This window comes from Plectropomus leopardus, chromosome 5 (genome assembly GCF_008729295.1).
Source record: "Plectropomus leopardus isolate mb chromosome 5, YSFRI_Pleo_2.0, whole genome shotgun sequence".
Lineage (NCBI taxonomy): Eukaryota > Metazoa > Chordata > Actinopteri > Perciformes > Serranidae > Plectropomus > Plectropomus leopardus.
The window spans coordinates 10,166,699-10,185,518 of NC_056467.1; the positions used below are offsets into that span (position 1 = coordinate 10,166,699).

The 18,820-nt window shown below is 39.5% G+C and overlaps 2 protein-coding genes across 2 annotated transcripts in view; one reads left to right on the forward strand and one right to left on the reverse strand.

Moving 5' to 3' along the window:
• Positions 1-1,890, reverse strand: part of sacs (sacsin molecular chaperone) — a 28,157-nt gene extending 26,267 nt beyond the window's left edge. Inside the window, exon 1 of the mRNA XM_042486348.1 lies at positions 1,710-1,890. The gene's annotated coding sequence lies outside the window, so the exon portion shown is untranslated. The remainder of the gene's footprint in view (positions 1-1,709) is intronic.
• Positions 1,891-4,916: 3,026 nt separating this feature from the next.
• The window catches only part of LOC121943404 (tumor necrosis factor receptor superfamily member 19-like), a 14,861-nt gene continuing 957 nt past the window's right edge, over positions 4,917-18,820 (forward strand). Inside the window, exons 1-6 of the mRNA XM_042486928.1 lie at positions 4,917-5,032; positions 6,093-6,184; positions 6,964-7,077; positions 12,637-12,815; positions 13,632-13,717; positions 16,997-17,118. Coding sequence (XP_042342862.1) covers positions 6,119-6,184; positions 6,964-7,077; positions 12,637-12,815; positions 13,632-13,717; positions 16,997-17,118 — 567 coding nt within the window. The 5' untranslated portion in view covers positions 4,917-5,032; positions 6,093-6,118. The remainder of the gene's footprint in view (positions 5,033-6,092; positions 6,185-6,963; positions 7,078-12,636; positions 12,816-13,631; positions 13,718-16,996; positions 17,119-18,820) is intronic.

The window sequence follows — 18,820 nt, forward strand, 5'->3', positions numbered from 1 at the left end:
GGTCATTTTGAGTCCCTGTGAACATTTTTAATCTCTTTGTAGTCATTTTATGTCTCTTTGTGGTCATCTTGAGTGTCTTTTTGATTGTTATGCGTCTCTTTGTAGTCACTGGGAGTCTTTTTATGTCTCTATGCAGCTGTTTTGCGTTTCTTTAAAGATGATGACAAATGACAAAACTTGTGGTTATCATCTTTGTAAACAGTTGCCTGTTTTTACATTCTGCAGACATGGCTAAACATTAACATTAACTAGCTGCCTCCACAAACTCTCAAAGGAAATATCCAGCTTGATACAATTTATAAACAACCAAGTCCCATTGCTGCTCTGGCAGTCATTAAGCCTAATGTCTAGGAAATACAATTTTACACAGTTAAGTCTACATACATTTTGAATTTGTTTTGTTGCCTCAAAGTAGAGCAAAAATGAATTGTGAGATGGAATATCACAGACAGATGCATATAGCCATGTATATCAAGTTATTAATTCCTTGTAGTAAGAATTATTTTTAATAAGTCTGTAATAAAAGTATTTATTGGGAAATACATAACTGGCAAATAACTGATTGGCAAATGAAGTATCCTACTTCATTTTTAGCATTGATTTTTACTTTGCTTTTACTGTTTATTTAGGTACATGTAAAATTTCTTTTTATTTTTTGTGCTGCCTACATTTATTGATTTTGACTGATCAGAGCTAAACGTGGTGGCACACTTTAAGAACTGCAAACTAAGTTTACAGGCTGACATAACAAAAGAGGTCAAATGACACCAGTCAAGTACATAACATCCTTGCTTTGTGTGTAGATTGCACTGCAGGTTATGAGAGTGACAGTAGAGACTTTTAAAACATATCCCCACCAGTGACTGCTTGCAGCTGCATTACTTTGATTAGCCTGAGCAGTTTATACCGCTGAACTCTGGGTCTTGTAGTCAGGACATCAAAGGGATCAGACGCCAGCACACTGCAGTCCAAGATGCGCACATTAACTTAGTGGACGAGAATGAGTGCTGAGGTATACGGGCCCGTCCCACAAAGCTGAGCAGGAGATGCATTTTGTTAAGGCCCAGGGCCCATCAGATAAGCTAAAATATCTTTACACTGCGTAAGACAATATAGGCCTAAAAAAAATATAGTATTTATTTATTGCCACTTGGGTTGCTTCGGATGCTGATTATCCAGAGGATGTTCTGACATTGATATCTAATGATGCACAGACCATACCAAATCTGTCTAATGTTTTGAAAGCATCATTCATTATGGTGGATTGCTTGTTGGTAAAAAAAAAAAACAAAAAAACAACAGGATTACATGGAAAAGTGACATCATCACCTCAAAGTCAAGGACTTCCAGCACCTTAAAATATAAGCTGCTCTCAGTGGCACCATGTCGGGGTTTCCCGAGGACACGCACTCATCAAACCAACTGAATACCGTCCTTTGCAGAAAAAAATCCAATAGCAGTCCTATTCTGTTCAGGACGATAAGACCCATTTGGCATATGAAAAAAAAACGCCAAACTACAACGTACTACGATTTCAGCCGCCCGTTGTGATTTACCCCCTTTTTCTCCTTTATTTTAAAATGAGAAAACTGTTAATTGCTTGTTAACTTTGAAATATCTTCATTGTTAAAACACATTTGTCACTGCCCTATCGCCCCAGTAGTCCACATCTTAATGCCGCATTGGAGAGAGAGAGAGAGGATACTCACATTAGGAAACCAGCAGGTTGGCAGCAGCATCAGTGCAGCATCTCTGTCCTGTCCTCTGCACCGCATAAGTTCCTTTGAATTGTCGCATAAATAGCACAATAACAGACTTAAATACTTCATATATGATAGTTTCAATGGATTAGCCTACGTTTTGAGATTAGCAATCTAACAGTCGTGAACACGTCTGGACAGTTTCATACTGCAGATTTTAACGCACAGGTCTCTTAAAGCGACAGCTGCGGTATAAAGCTCCGATGGGACAAACCACACCAGCAGATATGGGATGGGCCAATAGAGCAGACTAGACTATATACTATACTATATACTAAACGGAATAATAAGGAAGCTGGTTGATTAAAATTCAGTGATTTATGAAGAAGGAGTGGGATTAGATAGGTCTTTACTTCTTCTCACTCCTTTCCCAGTATGTAAACACAGTCATCATGTGTTTGATCATTACTTTTGCTTTAAGGTTTTCATTATCTGTAATTTTTTTTTGTCTGTCTGCTTTTGTATGACAATTTCTCTATTTCCTTTACTTACATGTTGAAAATAAATCAAATATCAAATTAAATACTATACTGTGAATAGAATAGAATAGCGACAAAGACTTTGCAGTAGGCTATATGAATAAAATATTATAGGCCAAGAAGTTTAAGACTTTAATACAGTACAATCAGACTTTTCAGTAAGAGTAGAATATAATCATAGCCTGAGTAGTCATAGAATAGAATAGTGTCAAAGACTGTATCATAGTATGTTCAGTTTCTGAATACAAAAGAATAGAATAGAATACAATAGAATGACCAAACTACTCAAAATATACTTTACAGCAGACTGCAGTTAACACAGTCAAACTCTCGGCAGCAGTAAGATTAACTAATAAGTCATGACACCGGCATCCCAGTAGATGGAGACAACAGCAAAGTTTTAATCTCCTGCTGTTTGAGGAAAAGCTTTGCCTTCAGTAGAAAGCTCTCACAGTTAGGTGACTCCTGTCTGTGATTTGCTGATCACTAGTCTACAGATGTAGCACAGTGGAAAGTAATTCATACAGTATAAACGTTAACAGGAGGAATCTGAATATTTTATTGTGACTGCTATAGTGTGAAACCGTTGTTCTGTGGTTTCATAAAAAAGGAACAAAACTCATAAAGCTGGTGAATGAATTAAGACAGACTTGTAACTCATATAATAACAAAAACAAATGAGGTACATGCTGCCTATAAAAGCATTTGGAATATTAATATCCCACATTAGGCAAGAAGTAAGAGTTAATTACATTTGCAAAGTAGACACTGATTTCCTGGAGTAGATATACAGCATGCCCAGACATGTACAGTGATTGGCCACTTTTGCTGCAGTGCTGAACTTTTGTCCTGTGTGTCTTTGCCTTGGTGCAGACACACACCAGTGTTCACACTGCACATATTTTTTTAAGCAGAAGTGGATATGATCATGTACATTTTGTGTCAACATGGCCTCTGTCAAATCAGTGGAAACTGCAACTAATGTTGTAACAACCTTCACAACTTAACTGGCATATAAACAAACATGTTAGGGAAAGGAAAAAACAATTTTGTCAGGAAAAAAAGGTTTTATACAGATTTTAGGTAGGTCAGTTTAATATAATAACAGGCATTTTTCTAATGCATTTAGATAATAAGCAGACAATAATTTACAAAAAGTTCATCTTCACTTTTAATATCTTTCTGGGGGTGTTTTATTTTACTCGTTTGGGTTCAATCTGCTTCCAGTGCTGCATTTTGTTAGGAAAAAAATCTAATTCACAATGCAACTTTTTGAATTAAGTTTATGAGTGACCGAGCATTGGACAGAAGTCTAAGTACATGCATAGAATGATTTGTATCCATGAATGAAGTATGTATTTCCCGGCGTGCCCCCACCATGCAGACAAATCAGTAACTTGACATTGAACCCTGCTCTTCTCCAGCAGATGGGCTAACAAGTCAGCCAAGGCTCAGCCAATCCCAAAGCAGCATGCTGACGTCAGTACATCTGCAGCTCATATAGAGATGAAAGCTGCCCAAATAATTGAATGTGGACAACCTCCAGCAGACGGGCAGATTAGACAACAAACCAGCATTATATGTCATGAGTGTAGTTTTTGGTTTAATCTCATGGGGCACTGTGAAGACCTGGACACAAGTTGCGATCACAGAGCCTTCACTCTATGCTAAACAGCCTTGTCCTGCACTAGAAAAGATGGCCAAGCGAAAGGAACATCAACAGCATGTCGAAGTATTCTTGGGCAAGATTCTGAACCCAAAACTGCTCCTGATGGCTGTTTTATCAGTGAGTGGGCACATGTGAATTTATAAAAACTGAACTGAGTAGCAGGTGGCACCTTGCATGGTATCCTCGGACACCAGTGTGTGAATGTGTATATTCAAATGGGTGAATGTGACTCATAGTGTGAATGAATTGGGTAGGCCAGAATTACTAGAAAAGCACATAATACAAAGAATCCTATTTAAAAAGTTTCAACAATAATCAGTAAAACTCATCTCTGATGCAATATTCACAGGAGATAATCTGCTCAAAATTAATCATAATTGCTAATTCAACAGACACCTCTTGCAGTTAGGCATTGGGTTTAATTCTACAGTTGTATCACTTGTTTTCTACTGTCATTGGTATGAATTTAATATAATATGAAATATCTTTAAAATATGACATCAGTTTACTCAGTCCCCAAGGGAAAAAGTTTAGGAACCACTGTACACGGTCCTGCCACATAGGTCTAATAGGTTTTAAGCTTGTTGGGTTGACTTCCAGTCCTGAAGGGACCGGCAGGGGCACTGCGAAGGACCATTAGGCCCCCGGATCACAGTTTGGGAACCACTTGGCTGGTACTCAAAATTATTAGGATTGGCTGCCATGAAACAGCCATCAAATAAACCACATACACTCGGGAGAGAGACACTCGTCTTCTCCCGATTCTACATTTGTTAAACCAAACTTCAGTAACAGTAAATCGGCTAAAGGGAAACGCTCTGCATTGATCACACTTCACTTTAAGTGAGCTCGGTGAGCGCTGCGTGACCGGGTCTTTGATGTCTGCAGGCTGATCGCAGATCAGATACATGCGCCTCAGATCCATAAAGCCACCCCCTCTCCCCGCCTTTGATGTGAGCTGAGTGTAGTCCTCGAGCTGCTGCTCCTCTGTGTTGTGTTGGGCAGGAGCAGCAACGCTGACATGGTGAGCGCACCGGTGCGGGAAACACATCAGCACACCTCTCACTGGTCTGCTTTCGACTTTTAACAACCAATACTTTAATCAACAACATCCTTTTAAGCAGGTAAGACGAGCTTTTTGATAGTTTTTAGACACTCTCAGTTAACGCACTTGCGACAAACGATACTGAGCAAGCCTTTGGCTAAGTTCAGGAAACAATGTAGCCTTTACACATACAGTCTCTGAATTTATATACAAGTGCGATATTGTATTATTATAACAAGACTGTAAGAGAAACTAAACATAGTGTCGCTTTAAAAGAACACAAGCTGATAAACTCAAGATACTCTCAGTCGCTTTACACGCACTGGATGATTATTAGCTTGGGATGCTGGATACATGGTGACAATATTATGTGTTTTTAAGACTTTTAGACAGTTATTTTTATATGTAATAATCCCGTGAGAAAGTCTTCCTCATGTTTGAGCTTTTAGATAGTGCTGGACTGTTGCAGCTGCTGTTGGGACTTTAATCAAACAGCATCATTTAAGTCCCTACAGTTTGCACGTGCGTGTTATTTTTTTAAATTAGTGTTTCACAGCTTGTAACTGTGTTATTAATGAAAATGGTTTTTTTTTACATCTACCTCCCCAACATCCAGCGCCCCCACTTTTTTTTTTAATTAGATTTCAATTATTGTGGCTTTAAGGTTGTAATGTCAGCATATTTTACACTATGTGAAAGTATCACATATATTTTGAGTAAGCTTGTTATTATTCTTTATTGGAGCTTTAGCCTATTGATGTTCACAGTGAGAGGACAATTATACTATGTTTTTATGACACCCATCAAATGGAATTTAAGTATTCTGCATAATTTTATACATATTTCCCCATAAAAGTAAGCATGCTGTATTTGCTTTCTCTTGAAAATTTAGACTTCACTGGAAAGTAAAATGAAATTCTGTGGGTTTGAATAATGAGAGGCTGCGCAGCAAGTTTGTATTGACTGGCCCACCAGCAAGTCAGAAGGGTTTAGGAGGTCAAACAAACCTGAACTTTGTGGTAATAATCAAAACAAATTTCATTTTACAAAATGTTTTTCGTCTTGATAACTTATCAAGTGTGTAGAGAAGAGGATGTATAATAACATATATAGTCTCACTTCTATTGTTCTTTTTTCAGCTATAGGCATCAAGTGGCTCATCAAAATGGTCTGGATCCTTCAACACACCTTCTCACTTCTACTAACGGTGCATGTCATATATTCAACTTTGGTAAGCATTTCAGATTTTGCATTTTGAATGCAAGAAAGCAGGATAATTTAGTGTTTTTGATTTTTGCACAACCTAAAATAAGGGTACCCCAAATCTTTTTTTTTATTGTGTGTATAGTTTCTATGTTGAAGCCTTGTAGCATTTTCAAAGATGTGTACAAGCAAAGATACACTGTGCACACATTGAATAAGTACATTATCTGCTTTATTCATTTTAATTCTATATTATTGTGTGGAAGTTAATTTTGACACATAGGAAATAGTGGTTCATCAAAAAAATCCTAGCTCAAATAAAATTCCCCAAAAGTGACTGGCAGAGGCTGCAAACTTTTAGTTTTTGCACAAACTACACACATGAACTTGAACTGCACTGCGTGCCAATGCGAAACAGGCAACTGCTCACACTGTGGGATTCTTTGAAGTCCTTGCTGGTAACACCCTGACAATGCTGAGTATCATTTTACCTTTGTCCGCTGCACTGTCCTGATTGTATTCACTATCTAGTCTCTGGTTTTGGCTATCACTGTATTGTTGCTTGTGACTTAGATTCTGCTGCTGCAACTGTGCCGTTTTCCCACAGGGCTCATTAAAGTTTCATCTTATCTCATCCCAGCAGTATCAGACTTGTTTTCAAGAAGACTCCAAGTTGGGGGTTGATCCCCTTAAATAAGAGAGATTATGAATCGTAGCTGTGGATTCAGTCTGTGTTTTCTGTTATGAATGAAAGTGGTGATGAAACACAGGAATCTCTAACTTTCACCAAATGATTGTCCCTCTCAGATTCCTGTTGGGGCCGAGGAGGAGACCAGAGAATGCAGAGAACAGGAGTACAAGGACCGGTTTGGAAACTGTAAACCCTGCAAGCAGTGTGATGCAGGACAGGAGCTATCAAAGGTTGGAGCAAACATGTTTTGGATATATTTACCTTTTTATCATCTTACATCAATGAACTTAGAGAGAAGATCTGTCTGAAGTGCTGTGCTCACTCAGGAGTCACTAAAAGGATAAAATATTGTCAATATTGTGTGTCATTAGGAAAAGGAAAGTGTAGTAACACAAAGAACCCGCAACAGGTCAGTTAGATCAGCAAAGAAATCAGATGGATTATTCCTGTGGTGAAAAGAAATCTCTGCAAAAAAAGCAAAGCCGTTGGGTTCATGAAAAGAATGGACATCAGTGTTTAGAAAAGTGTATCTTATCCAGGGAACCAACATTATTTATTACTTCCTCTCTTTCATGCCGAGAACAGCCAAGCCGTTATTAGCTTTTGTAGAACACCGACCCCTCTTTAATCAGTCACACCCATACTTTTGACCTTCTGCAGCTGAATGGCTTCCATTGTTTTTCCCCATAGCACCCTGTCCAACTTATTGTCTTCACTGTTTGAAGCAAGCCATGCCTAAGCTTGCTGCTCTTTCGACTGGGAATACAGTTTTTTCCACCACCTTACACACAGGTTTTTGTGTGCTTGCTTTGTACAAACAGGCTTCTATAGTGTCAGCTTAGACTTTCCTTTTTGGCAGCAGCTCTGCACCTATTTTTGTGAGAGTAGGCTGGGATATAAAGCTGAGTGAAGTATAACCACTGAATCAGTTTGTGGCAAGCAAACATATTTAAAAAATGCCTTTTTGATTAATTTAACAGTAAGTAATGGCACACCTCCAACATCAGTCGTGTATCACATGGATTTTTGCACAAAATATTATTACATAAAGCAATTTGATAATTCTACCTGTGTAGTTTTCCTTGTTTTAATTTTTGAAAAGGTTAGTACAAGACAGGAAAAGCCAGATTAAATTGAAATTAAAATTAAATTAAATGTATTAAGAATTGATTTACAGTAAATACTTTACCAGTAGCCATTAGCAAAATGTCAGCAATATCGGTAGTATTTTGAACTGGAAAGTCCCACCAGTAAAAAGGCAACTTGCACAATAGCAAGGCTTTAGTTTTCAGGGGTGGCACTTTGCCAGATTTGTTCTCTGTGTGTATTTGTTAATTTCTTAAAAAGAGTTTGACCTGAGCTATGCCAAACAACAATGATAGCTATCACTTCATATAGCCAGTTGTTATTATTATTGTTATTATTTTTTAACACTAGGTATCAGATCAGTACTTGGTATTGGCCAATACGTAGGTTCAGGTATCTGAATGTGTATAGGAACATCTCTAATTGCATTAGAGAAAAGGGAAACAGTCACAAAATATTTTAAAGTTTAAAGGCACAATCATAAAAAAAGAGTAATCACCATCCATCACCAACATTTTAAAGATTGCTTTGTAACCTGATGTTACTCCCAAAGTGATTGACAGGTCTTTCAATACTTTGACTGTAATACACAGACTAACAAACACTATAGCACACCATTAATATGGATGACGGTTAACTAAATCTTTCAAATACCCCTCAGTGTTAAGCAGTACAGTTCAACAGCCGTCAAAACACCACGAAGTTAAATCAAAACAGTTTAAACAAAAGCCTAACATTATAGCTTTTATGAATGTAGATTTTATTACAGGGTTATTAGATAGGTGAACCAAATAAACTAGCAACTGAATGCAACTTAACCTGACTATATGCATAACATATGATACTGATGGGCCTCAGAAAGCAAGACAGAACTACACATTTTATGGCTTCAAGAGATTTTTTCCACATAATTTAATATCAGTTTATTGTACAGTAAAGTATATGTTTTCCTTATGAAGATTAACATGAGCTTTAAGTATTCTGTTAATAAAAAGTCTGAGGATCTGACTTTAGGTGGGTTAATACTCCACTTCATCTTTGAGCACTTGTGAAAAAACTCTGTATCACCCTTGACATCTGTTGCACACATGCATTTAAGCCCAGTTGCCTTTAATCTCAGTGCACACAGACATGCACTCTGTGGTTGGTATTACGCTTCAGTAGTCCTCGTGTTCCTCTGCCAGCTCAACAGGCATGAATGCTGCTAGCCACCCTGGGGTCCTGGTTAATAATTGGCTGCCTCATTCTTTCTCTGAAGGTAGCGGGATGCCGGCTCACAGTGGCGACCCGGGCCTGCACTCAGAGAAAGTTTCTCAGAGAAACAACTTGTGATCTGAGCTCTGCGTAACCAAGACAATCTGCTCATATTCTGAGAGGCAGCGCTGACTGTTGGGAGGGAAGCAAACTTTTGGAGTTACTCTGTGCAGCTGCCATAGAGATCCCAGAGGAATGTGCCCCAGTTTGCTCTGGAAGTTTGCCTCTGGAAGCCGCTGTTAGGCAAGCTGACAAACATCAATTAGCCCCTTCACACTAACTGTAGCTAAAAGAACCACCCACACAGAGGGGACGTCCATTAAAAACAGTTATTCTTTGCTGGACATATATTCTTAGTTTCATTCATAGTAAGTTGCTTTAGTGTCTTGTGTTGTGTCAAGCATGAAGGAGAAGAGGTGAATTGCTTTCCAGTGCATGCTGGAAAACTGCCAATGGCACAAAAAAAGAGGCAGGAACACAACTTTGATGTGTCAACATCTTGTAGTATGTAGCAAGAGTGTAACATTTCCTTCAGCCACACACCCAAATGACTTTGGGATGGTGCTGGCTAAAGAGAGAGACAAAGTCATACGTAAGTAACAGAATGGTCAAAATCAGAGCAGCCAGAAATAAACTGCAATGTTCTTGTTCCTAAAGAAGCCAAGCAGTAAACAAAAGCAGTAAAAAGTGTAACAGAAAGAGGAAAACAAAAGTTGTAAGTACATTTTGTCCCGGGCGGAACACAGCTTTAACGAACATGCATTGTTTTCAGCATCGTTTCATTACCAGATCAGATGACTGGCCGCCCCCTTGTGATTCCCTCTTAATCTCAGAAATATCTCTGCGTCTGAACATGCTTCAGGTCCCAGCCAGCTCTCCCCTCTCTCTCCTCTCCCCTCCACACTGCTGTTATGCTTGGCAGTCTCACCCAGACTAGATCAGGAGATAGGACAGGGAAATAGGATGTTAAGCATCTGTTGTTGTTTTTTTTTTTTTTTTTGGATGGCTTTGACATGAAATCACCTTAAAGCACCATATGGAAATGGAGGGACTGGCACAGTTGTTGCTGCTGATTTGCTTTATTTTTTCTTTTCTTGATTAAATCACTTGTAGTTTTCTCAAATGTTATCTTCTTCCACTGGCAGATGTATGGAGAGATAGTTAACCTCCCTCTGCATGTTTTGTGGTATTTTTTGTTATTATTTTACCTCCACACACCCTGGGAACATGTTCTTTTCAGGGAGGTTTAAAAATCTGAATATATATTCTTTTGCTGATTTTGGTGGATGTTTTATTGTAGTTGTGTGTTGGAAAAAGCATTGTGTGTGAAACATTTCATATAATAACTTTACCGTCACAGATTACAGATTAGAGTACAGTCCTTTCAGATGAGAGCTAGTCTCAGTCAGTGCAGGATGTCAGCTCTGTGGAGCTTTGTTAGTAGGGATAAAAGAACAAAGAGATCACTCCTTGATGATCTGTGCTGCCTGGATCAGAGGGGCAGAAGTTGGCTCCATTTTTCTTTTGTTTCAGTGCTCTGACCTGCTCCTGTCTACGTGGCATCAGCCCCCATCCTGCCATGTGGTGCCCCACAGGCAGAGCTTGTGCCAGTGCTGGGCTTAGGGGGGACAAATCATCACTGGGCCCTTCCTTCATGTGGAAGTGGGTCACAGATCCACTGTGAGGTACTCTGCAATGACTGGGGTGACAGCACTCTCTTAAGGACTACAAGGGTTGAGTGCCATGCTAGTTTTCCAGCCGCCCTTGGCTCAGTCTGAGCTTCATCCCTGTCATACAGGCAAGACCATGGCTTGCAGCAGTGAGCGGCCATGTCTTCTTTATTCCTCCTTTCCCCTTAATATCACTCATCAGCCGCCCCCTCTCTGTTTCTCACTCTTTCTCTGTCTCTTCCCTCCCTCTGTTCCCCCCACCTCCACTGTTCCCTTCCCCGCCCTGCTGGAGAGCAAGGCCTTATATGGAGAGTTCATAACAACAGCTGCAATAGTCCAGCCCAAGCTGGTCCACCTCAGCCAGGCCTGGCCCAAGGGTTCAATGTCAGACTCACTTGTGTTTGACAGGAAGGACTGAAATCCTCATCTTTCGTCCAGACTCCATGGTGCCATCACACGATCGCATCTTTTCCACTAACCTCCCTTTATTTCTTGCCAGCCTGCTTCCCCAAACCCAACCCCCATATCAGACTCTTGTGCCCACATTCCAGCAGGACTGCATGCCTGGGCAGTGAAATGGGACACGGGCGAAGAGAGGAGAGAAGAGAGAAGCCCTGCTTGAAGCTGGCCTTCACTTTAATGATATATGAGCACCTCCCACCCCCCTGTCTATCCTTCTGGCTTGGGATTGCGTGTGGCAACACCAGGCAACAGGAGGGCAGCTGCTCTGGAGCTGATAATGAATGATCAATGTATGATGTCATCCTGTAGGGTCTTTTCACTCGGTGTGGTGTACAGTAATATCAGTTGTCATGTAAATGTCAGTTTGTCATTTAGGACACCAGTCTTTCAACATAACTTTAAGGGATATGACAGAGGGCCAATTAGGAAAGAGACAAAATAAGACCAACATTGGCAGATGGAAATGAACAGCTGGAGGAATACTTGGAAATAATATATTTTAAGTTTAATTCAGTGTTAAGACTTGGTTCCTTTACCAATAAATTTCCCTTTTAAACTATGCCAGATCTACATTTCTACATTGCCAGTTGCTGCACGAAAATATAAAAACAATAATAAATGTGAAAGTTATTCTGACTCTGAAATACCTATAATTTGACAAAAACAAACATGACACATGCTTGATCTTCTTTTCAGACTATATATTTAAAAAAACAATACAGTTTTCTTCTTAAAAATATATTTTCTAATTTACTTTTTGCTTGGTTCAGGTGAACAAATCCTGAAAAGGTGGTTTAGCATTAAATCAGTCACACGATAGTAGGAAGCTGTGCTTTTTAAGTGCACTTTCCATTGTTGAATACAAAAAGAGTATTCATCTTATTTTGCCCATATACCTCTCCATAATCCTTGCCCTCTTCCTGAAGCGTTTCCTTTGCTTGCTGGCCTCTCAATCAACAGGACACTCACAGAGTCTGCTTGGAGAGGGAGTCACACAAAAACGCAGCAATAAACTTGCAATAATACAACAGTGGGTGTCCCCTAGGGCCTTTATCATTCAAATGCCTGGCCTTTCTGGGTCTTGCAGCGGAAGGCCGCTCATTCATGCTAAGAGAGTCAGGGAGATTATTGCCAGTGTAAGATGGACTCTCAAAAGAGGCAGATCATTGTTCTCTCCTGATCCCGCGAGCCAAGATCATTCTTTAATTCCAGACCCCCGATAGTCCACATTCAAGCCCACTTTTCACCAGCTGCACATCTCCCCAAACCACCGACCCCACCTCTTACCCGGTGTATTTCTCCTGTTAATCCCCCCAGGAATGTGGCTTTGGTTATGGAGAGGATGCCCGGTGCGTGCCCTGCCGGAGCAGTCGTTTCAAGGAGGACCGGAGCCTGCAGAAGTGCAAGCCCTGCCTGGACTGTGGACTCATCAACCGCTTCCAGAAGGGTAACTGTTCCACCACCAGCAACGCTGTGTGCGGCGACTGTCTGCCGGGGTGAGAGGACAGACACATCTCCACCAAACAGTTGTGTTACTGATAAAAAAAGATTTACTTTTGGCAGTGATAGTCTGACAAAAAGAGAAGCATGTTTCAAAACACACATATATCTTCAATCGTTCATATCCCCCATCTATTCCAATGGACATAACTTTTCTAGGATTCAAGATCTATGATAAGTGTCATATAAACAGACAAATAGTGGCCTAGGGAGGACGTTTTTCTGCAGGCCAACCCGGAAGCTAGTGTTTCCCTGGTTCCCTCGTCAAAAAGAAATTACCAGAAGTAAAAACTATTGCTAGGCTAAAATGAACTACACTATGGTCACGTCGCCACTGCCAGGCTGTAAAGCTGTGTTTGGATCAGTTTGGCATGATGCCGTTCTGTAATCTCATTTAGCCATTCTTCAGCAACTGTTTTTTTGAAGACACACGATAGCTTCAAAGTTTATGAGTGGGATATTTACGGACATATTTGATGTTGTAGAACAAAATGTTAACCACAGACCTTATTTCAGGCTTCTAACCCAAAACCCATTAAAAAAAACCCCACTGACCTTGAAACAAGGGAACAGAAGGTTCTGAAACGCTGATGGATTTCCAGGTTTTAGGACTCATTACTGGAGTTCTCTATAAAGTGTCCAAATCAATGTTTGTTTTTTGTAGAAATCCACTGATACAGTTTTTTTTTAATGTTTCGAACATAATTGGGTTCTATACGAGTTAATATGTAACATAATGAAAGTTTTTGTGTGTTTGTTGTTGTTCATGACAGCTTTGAATGTTTAAACGTGTCATTTTGTGTCTTCAACAGATACTATAGGAAGACCAAATTAAGTGGTTTTCAAGACATGGAGTGTATACCTTGTGGGGACCCTCCACCTCCGTATGAGCCGCACTGTAAGCACCATTCCTTTTTTCTTCTACCTCTTCTAACAGTTGGCCAAACATCAGTGAGACGTTTCGTTAAATGTTCCCATGAATACAGGCTATTCATGCCAGACCACAATAGGTGAAGTTTTCAGATGAAACAACAGGAATACAATAGTCTAAAATCAAACATCACCAGCTACAGCCCACTACTGAACTTCTAGCCAAAAACTGCCAGAACCAAAACTCAGTCTACAGTGCCACTACAAAGCCTGCACACTCTTAACATGCCAGCACACGGCCTTTGGTGTAACCACAACTGCAGACTTTGAAGGGTGGAGCGAGCTGCAGTTCATTCACTAAGTCTCACTGAGCCAAGCAGCTACGCTATATGTGCAAATAAATGCTTGGATTTACAAGCTAAGCATTTGAAAAGCTGAAATGGATACCACAAACATAATACAGGATTTGCCAACGCTGGATTATATTAGCTCAGAATGTCACTCATTTTCAGCACTCAATTTGGATTAAATGAGCAAACTTCCTTAAACAAAACCTCCATTGATATCGCTAGACAAAACATGTCTCAATGGCATTCAAAAAAAGACTGCACTGTTCTATGTGTTTTAGTTTCAGCAGCGGAGTAAACACACAAGGACTGTGTCGGCTCGAGCAGCACAATCAATTACCTTTTTGTGCAGATCCATTATGCAAAAAGGAGACAGGAGGTGTTTTACAGTAACGCAGGGCTTGGATTCCAGTAGGCAACAGATCCAATTAACATCAGTCTTCTGGCCATTAGAAGTAGTTAAGCACAACCTTATGATTTCACATTTACACATAAAACCAACAAGCGAGTGAACTTACACCTTTGGTAATTGAGTGTGACTTCCTGATGGTAGAGGAGGCTGCAGCTGTTTCTGAGGAGACTTTTTGGCTGCGTTAGCACCAGAGCGGTCCCACCCACGTTTTGCAGCCTCATGTTAAATAAATGGAGATAGCTCCCCAGAAAAAATAGTTTGCCCACAAGCCCCAGATGTAAAGAATCAGGATTTCATCAGAGCATCTGCTGTTTGCTTTTTAAATTTATACAATATAGATTTTTTTTAAAAATATTTTGTTGCAGGGTTTTGTGATGAAAACTGGCTTTGAGACAACTGGCCTCCCTCTGTCTGCTCATTTGTCCATCTGTGCAGCTTCCCGTTTTGATACTAGAGGAGGCCTGCGAAAAACAAAATGGCTATTGTGTCTCAGAACATAGCTGGTAGTTAGCTCCTGCAGGGACTCTCAGTGGAGCTTTTCCAAATGTTTGAAAGTCTTGCTCCCTCCCTCCAGTGTTATCTTGAGGAGGGTGGTGAAAACTTGAAGGGCAGATCATTCTAATAGGCCACACTGGCCCCGGGGCAATGGTGCATCTGTGCAGGGGAGGCAGTCGCTGTCTGGGGTGGACTGTAAATCTTAAACCACCCCCCTTTTCTTCTCCTGCCTTTCCCCCAGTGGCTTTTTGGAGCCGAGTAAAAAACGAGATTGTGTTTTATGGATTCCTTCAGCCTCTTTAATGTGTTTCATCTGCTAGAGTTTTTCACTGTCACGGTAGAGCATGCTAACCCACACAGGCATGCAGACAGACACATGCATGCAGACAAGTAGAAAGAATCCTACCTGCTCTTTGTAGTGTATGCCTCTATTGTTCTTGTTACTATTTCAAACCAGATTACACAATTCAGATGGGAATTTCATCTTTCCTTTTTCAGAGTAGAGAAACAATGGTGTGGTTTTGAAACGCAGCCATAAAGCATCAGTTATCGCTGATATTTTAGGCAGGATATCCCTTCTTTAACAAATAAAATACTTAAAAGAAATGGGGCAAATTCTGCCACACATTGTTTTTACATGCTACCATAGGATCTTGTCAAGACTAGTCAAATCAAACATGATCAAATAAACCTCTATCCCTCCTGATAGCCTCAATGCTCCATCTTGTAACATGAAGAAAGGGTATACACCCTTGCAGTGTGCTAACTGACTTCAAAGGATCATGCAATCAGTTCTCACCACAGATAGGACAAAACATATCAGTCTGGCAAGGTACAGGAAACATTCCTGACTATAACTGCCTGCCAGCAATTCAACCCAGAGCTGTTTAGTATTCTCAGACGTCAGCTGCTGGAATGATGATCTCTGTTGTTTGCAGATCAGTTTGTTCTCACTACTGTCTTAAATAAGGTATCATGCAATTATCAAACCACAACCTCACAGCAGTAATGGTGTTTGGTGGTGTTGCATTACAAGAACTGATGAATGTAAAATGTTTTACCACAAACACAGTAGGTGTCATGCTTCTGTGCATTGTAAATCATTCCACCAGACATATCCACTTTCACTGTGAGAGAATGCAAAAGGTGATTTCAAGTTTGTCTGTAGTACCTCTTAATAACTGTCAGAAATACACCACGTCTCAGGTGCTAAAAGTCCAAAAAGGGCTCTGCAAGTGTTTTCATGCATTTGGAGAATCTAATCTAAGAAAGACTTCCTTATGAACGTCCCCTAACTAGCGGAGGAAAATGAATTCATGATCACAAATTTAAAGGAATAACATGATAAGATGCACATCTCATTGAAGTTTTATATTCTGTCTCAAGTAGCATCAAATCAAGCAAAGCTAATACATTTCCAAATCTCTGAGAGTCACAGTGGGCAGAAGCTAATTCCCTTGTTTATTTATTCACCAAATTAATATTTTTAATGTGCTTAATTTGCAAGTTAATGTAGAGTTGCCTAGAAACACCGAATCATAAAAGCTACTTTAAGTTCCTATAACCACGGTAATGATTGAGAATAGACTCTAAAACTTGATATATATAGTAATTTTAATGATACTTTAATGTACTATAACATACTTTTGTGGTTTCCTATATGACACTTAAGTCAAAGTGATCAGTTCAAGGTTCTGCGAATAAATTCTGGGTTGAACCACTATAATAATCTCAACATAAAATAGAAAACGTTGTTTTATAGCTCTCAGGACTGCAGTCAGAAAAATATTTACTCTCTCTGTATTCAGAGTTCAGAGTAGAACAAAGCTCAGTTCTCCTAAAGAGCCTCTCAGAAGAGTTTGTGCAGACAAAAGGCAAAGATCCCTCTGAGGTGTAAAGAAGTACTTCTTTCATTTGGAGTATGTGGCATCTCATAAAGTTAACAGACAGGGATTGTATGAAAGGCTGTGGTTTATTGGTCTGGTTTGTGTGGAGATAATATCAGCAGGTGAGCTCTCTTCAATGGACCAGTGTTTATCTGTGTTTGCTGCAGCTGCTGGGACTCTGATAACAGGCTGCCTTTGTGCTGTGGGGCAGATGATGCTCACCTTGGATGAGTTTAACTTGACCTTGACAATGAAGAGCGAATGTAAACACGACTGTGAGAAGTTACAAGTGTGGATTACTGATACAATGCTTTGCAGGTTCTGTGTGTAGGAGGATTATTATGATGATCTCTGCTGTGACAATTTATTATCCATTTATTATCCAAGTCCCGAACTTGAATATTAAAAATGTCATTATGAGAACAGGGTGTCCACATATCCATAAAAATGTAATTTAATTAACATTAGGCTTTAATGGTAATTAAATAGTTTTACATTTGAATTTGTGAGATCTGAATTGCCACAAACATTTTATCTAATTTCATTTATCCACCATTTAATTTCATTTAGGTAAAATGAGTTGAACTCTTCTGCATGAAAAGTCCATATTGCTGAATCCTTAACCTACCAATGAACCTAACTGTCTACTTTATACTTGCACCTACCAGTTAGCAAAATGTAAATTAAAGTAGCTATCCATATTACTGAACAAAACCTACTCCTACACAGTGCTATATACATTACTTACCTTTATTCTTACCTGAATTCCTGAATAAGAAAAAGATTATATGTCCAAAAATCTTAAATTATTTAAAGTTCAATTATATCTCAACAGGTGATACTGTGTCATCAGTAGGATTACACAACACATGAAAACATAACAGCCAAATTGTTCAATATAAATACACATATATAAATTGCAATATATTTAGGGCACGTGAAAGAATTGTAAAATATAGAATGTGACAATTTGTTTTAAAAACAAATAATAAGCTATTTTTGTCCTTGCATTCAGTGCTTAAATGAAAATGCTCCTTTATTGTGCCTGCTGGGTCAAACCTAACTTTCTCAGCACTGATTTGAGTTTTCCTTTTAGAAGGAATGTTAAAATACCCTTATCCCCTATCTGGCTGAATAAAAAAAACTGCCCAAAGCTAAAGTAATGTTTACAGTGCATAACAAAGAGCTCTTGGATGTGAAAAGGCTGAAACCAGTTCCCTTTATGATTAATGTACTGAAAAGCAAACAGCAGGGCCCACTGAAAAAGATTTTCTCAAACAAAAAGTCATTCATTATATTTGCTGTATTCATCAACAATCTCTCACAGTTTTTTCCCCCCACATTATTGTGAACTAGTCTGTCATACTTTTATTGTGTGCTCGGCAGTAAACCACACCTGACCTGTTGATCAGTAAAATTATATTTGATTACTGATAATGATCAGAGACAATTATGTTAAGCTTACATGTGAATGGCCTCAGAGGGAAATGCCACTCAAATGGAGAATTCAGGCGCCCTACTGTTTCTTCTTCAAGTCCCTCTTAAAGCTGCAAACAAAAGAGCTGAAGTTGTAATGAGAAACATGCAGCCCTTATGTAACTCTGTCATATTTCAACTATCAAACAGGATGTCAGGAAAGTGACAGACCACTGTTTATTTTTACAAAATTTCTGTGTGTTTAACAGTATTGTGCTGCTGCAGTCCCAACTGTTTTAGGATTTTCATAACCCATTTCTCCAAATAAATCCAGAAAGCTAAATGATTTGTTAATGTCGTAGTTCAGTCTCAACCTGCAGTGGCAACTCCAAAAACGGAAAATAGTTGTTAGTTTCAAATTACACGTCACCGATCAGGAACTGTGTAGTAATTGGACACACCCTCTCTTCTTGATAGGAATGTAAGGGGTTCATTTGAGTGGTGACATTTTTCCTCTCAGAGCGCGCGCACACACACACACACACACACACACACACACACACACACACACACAC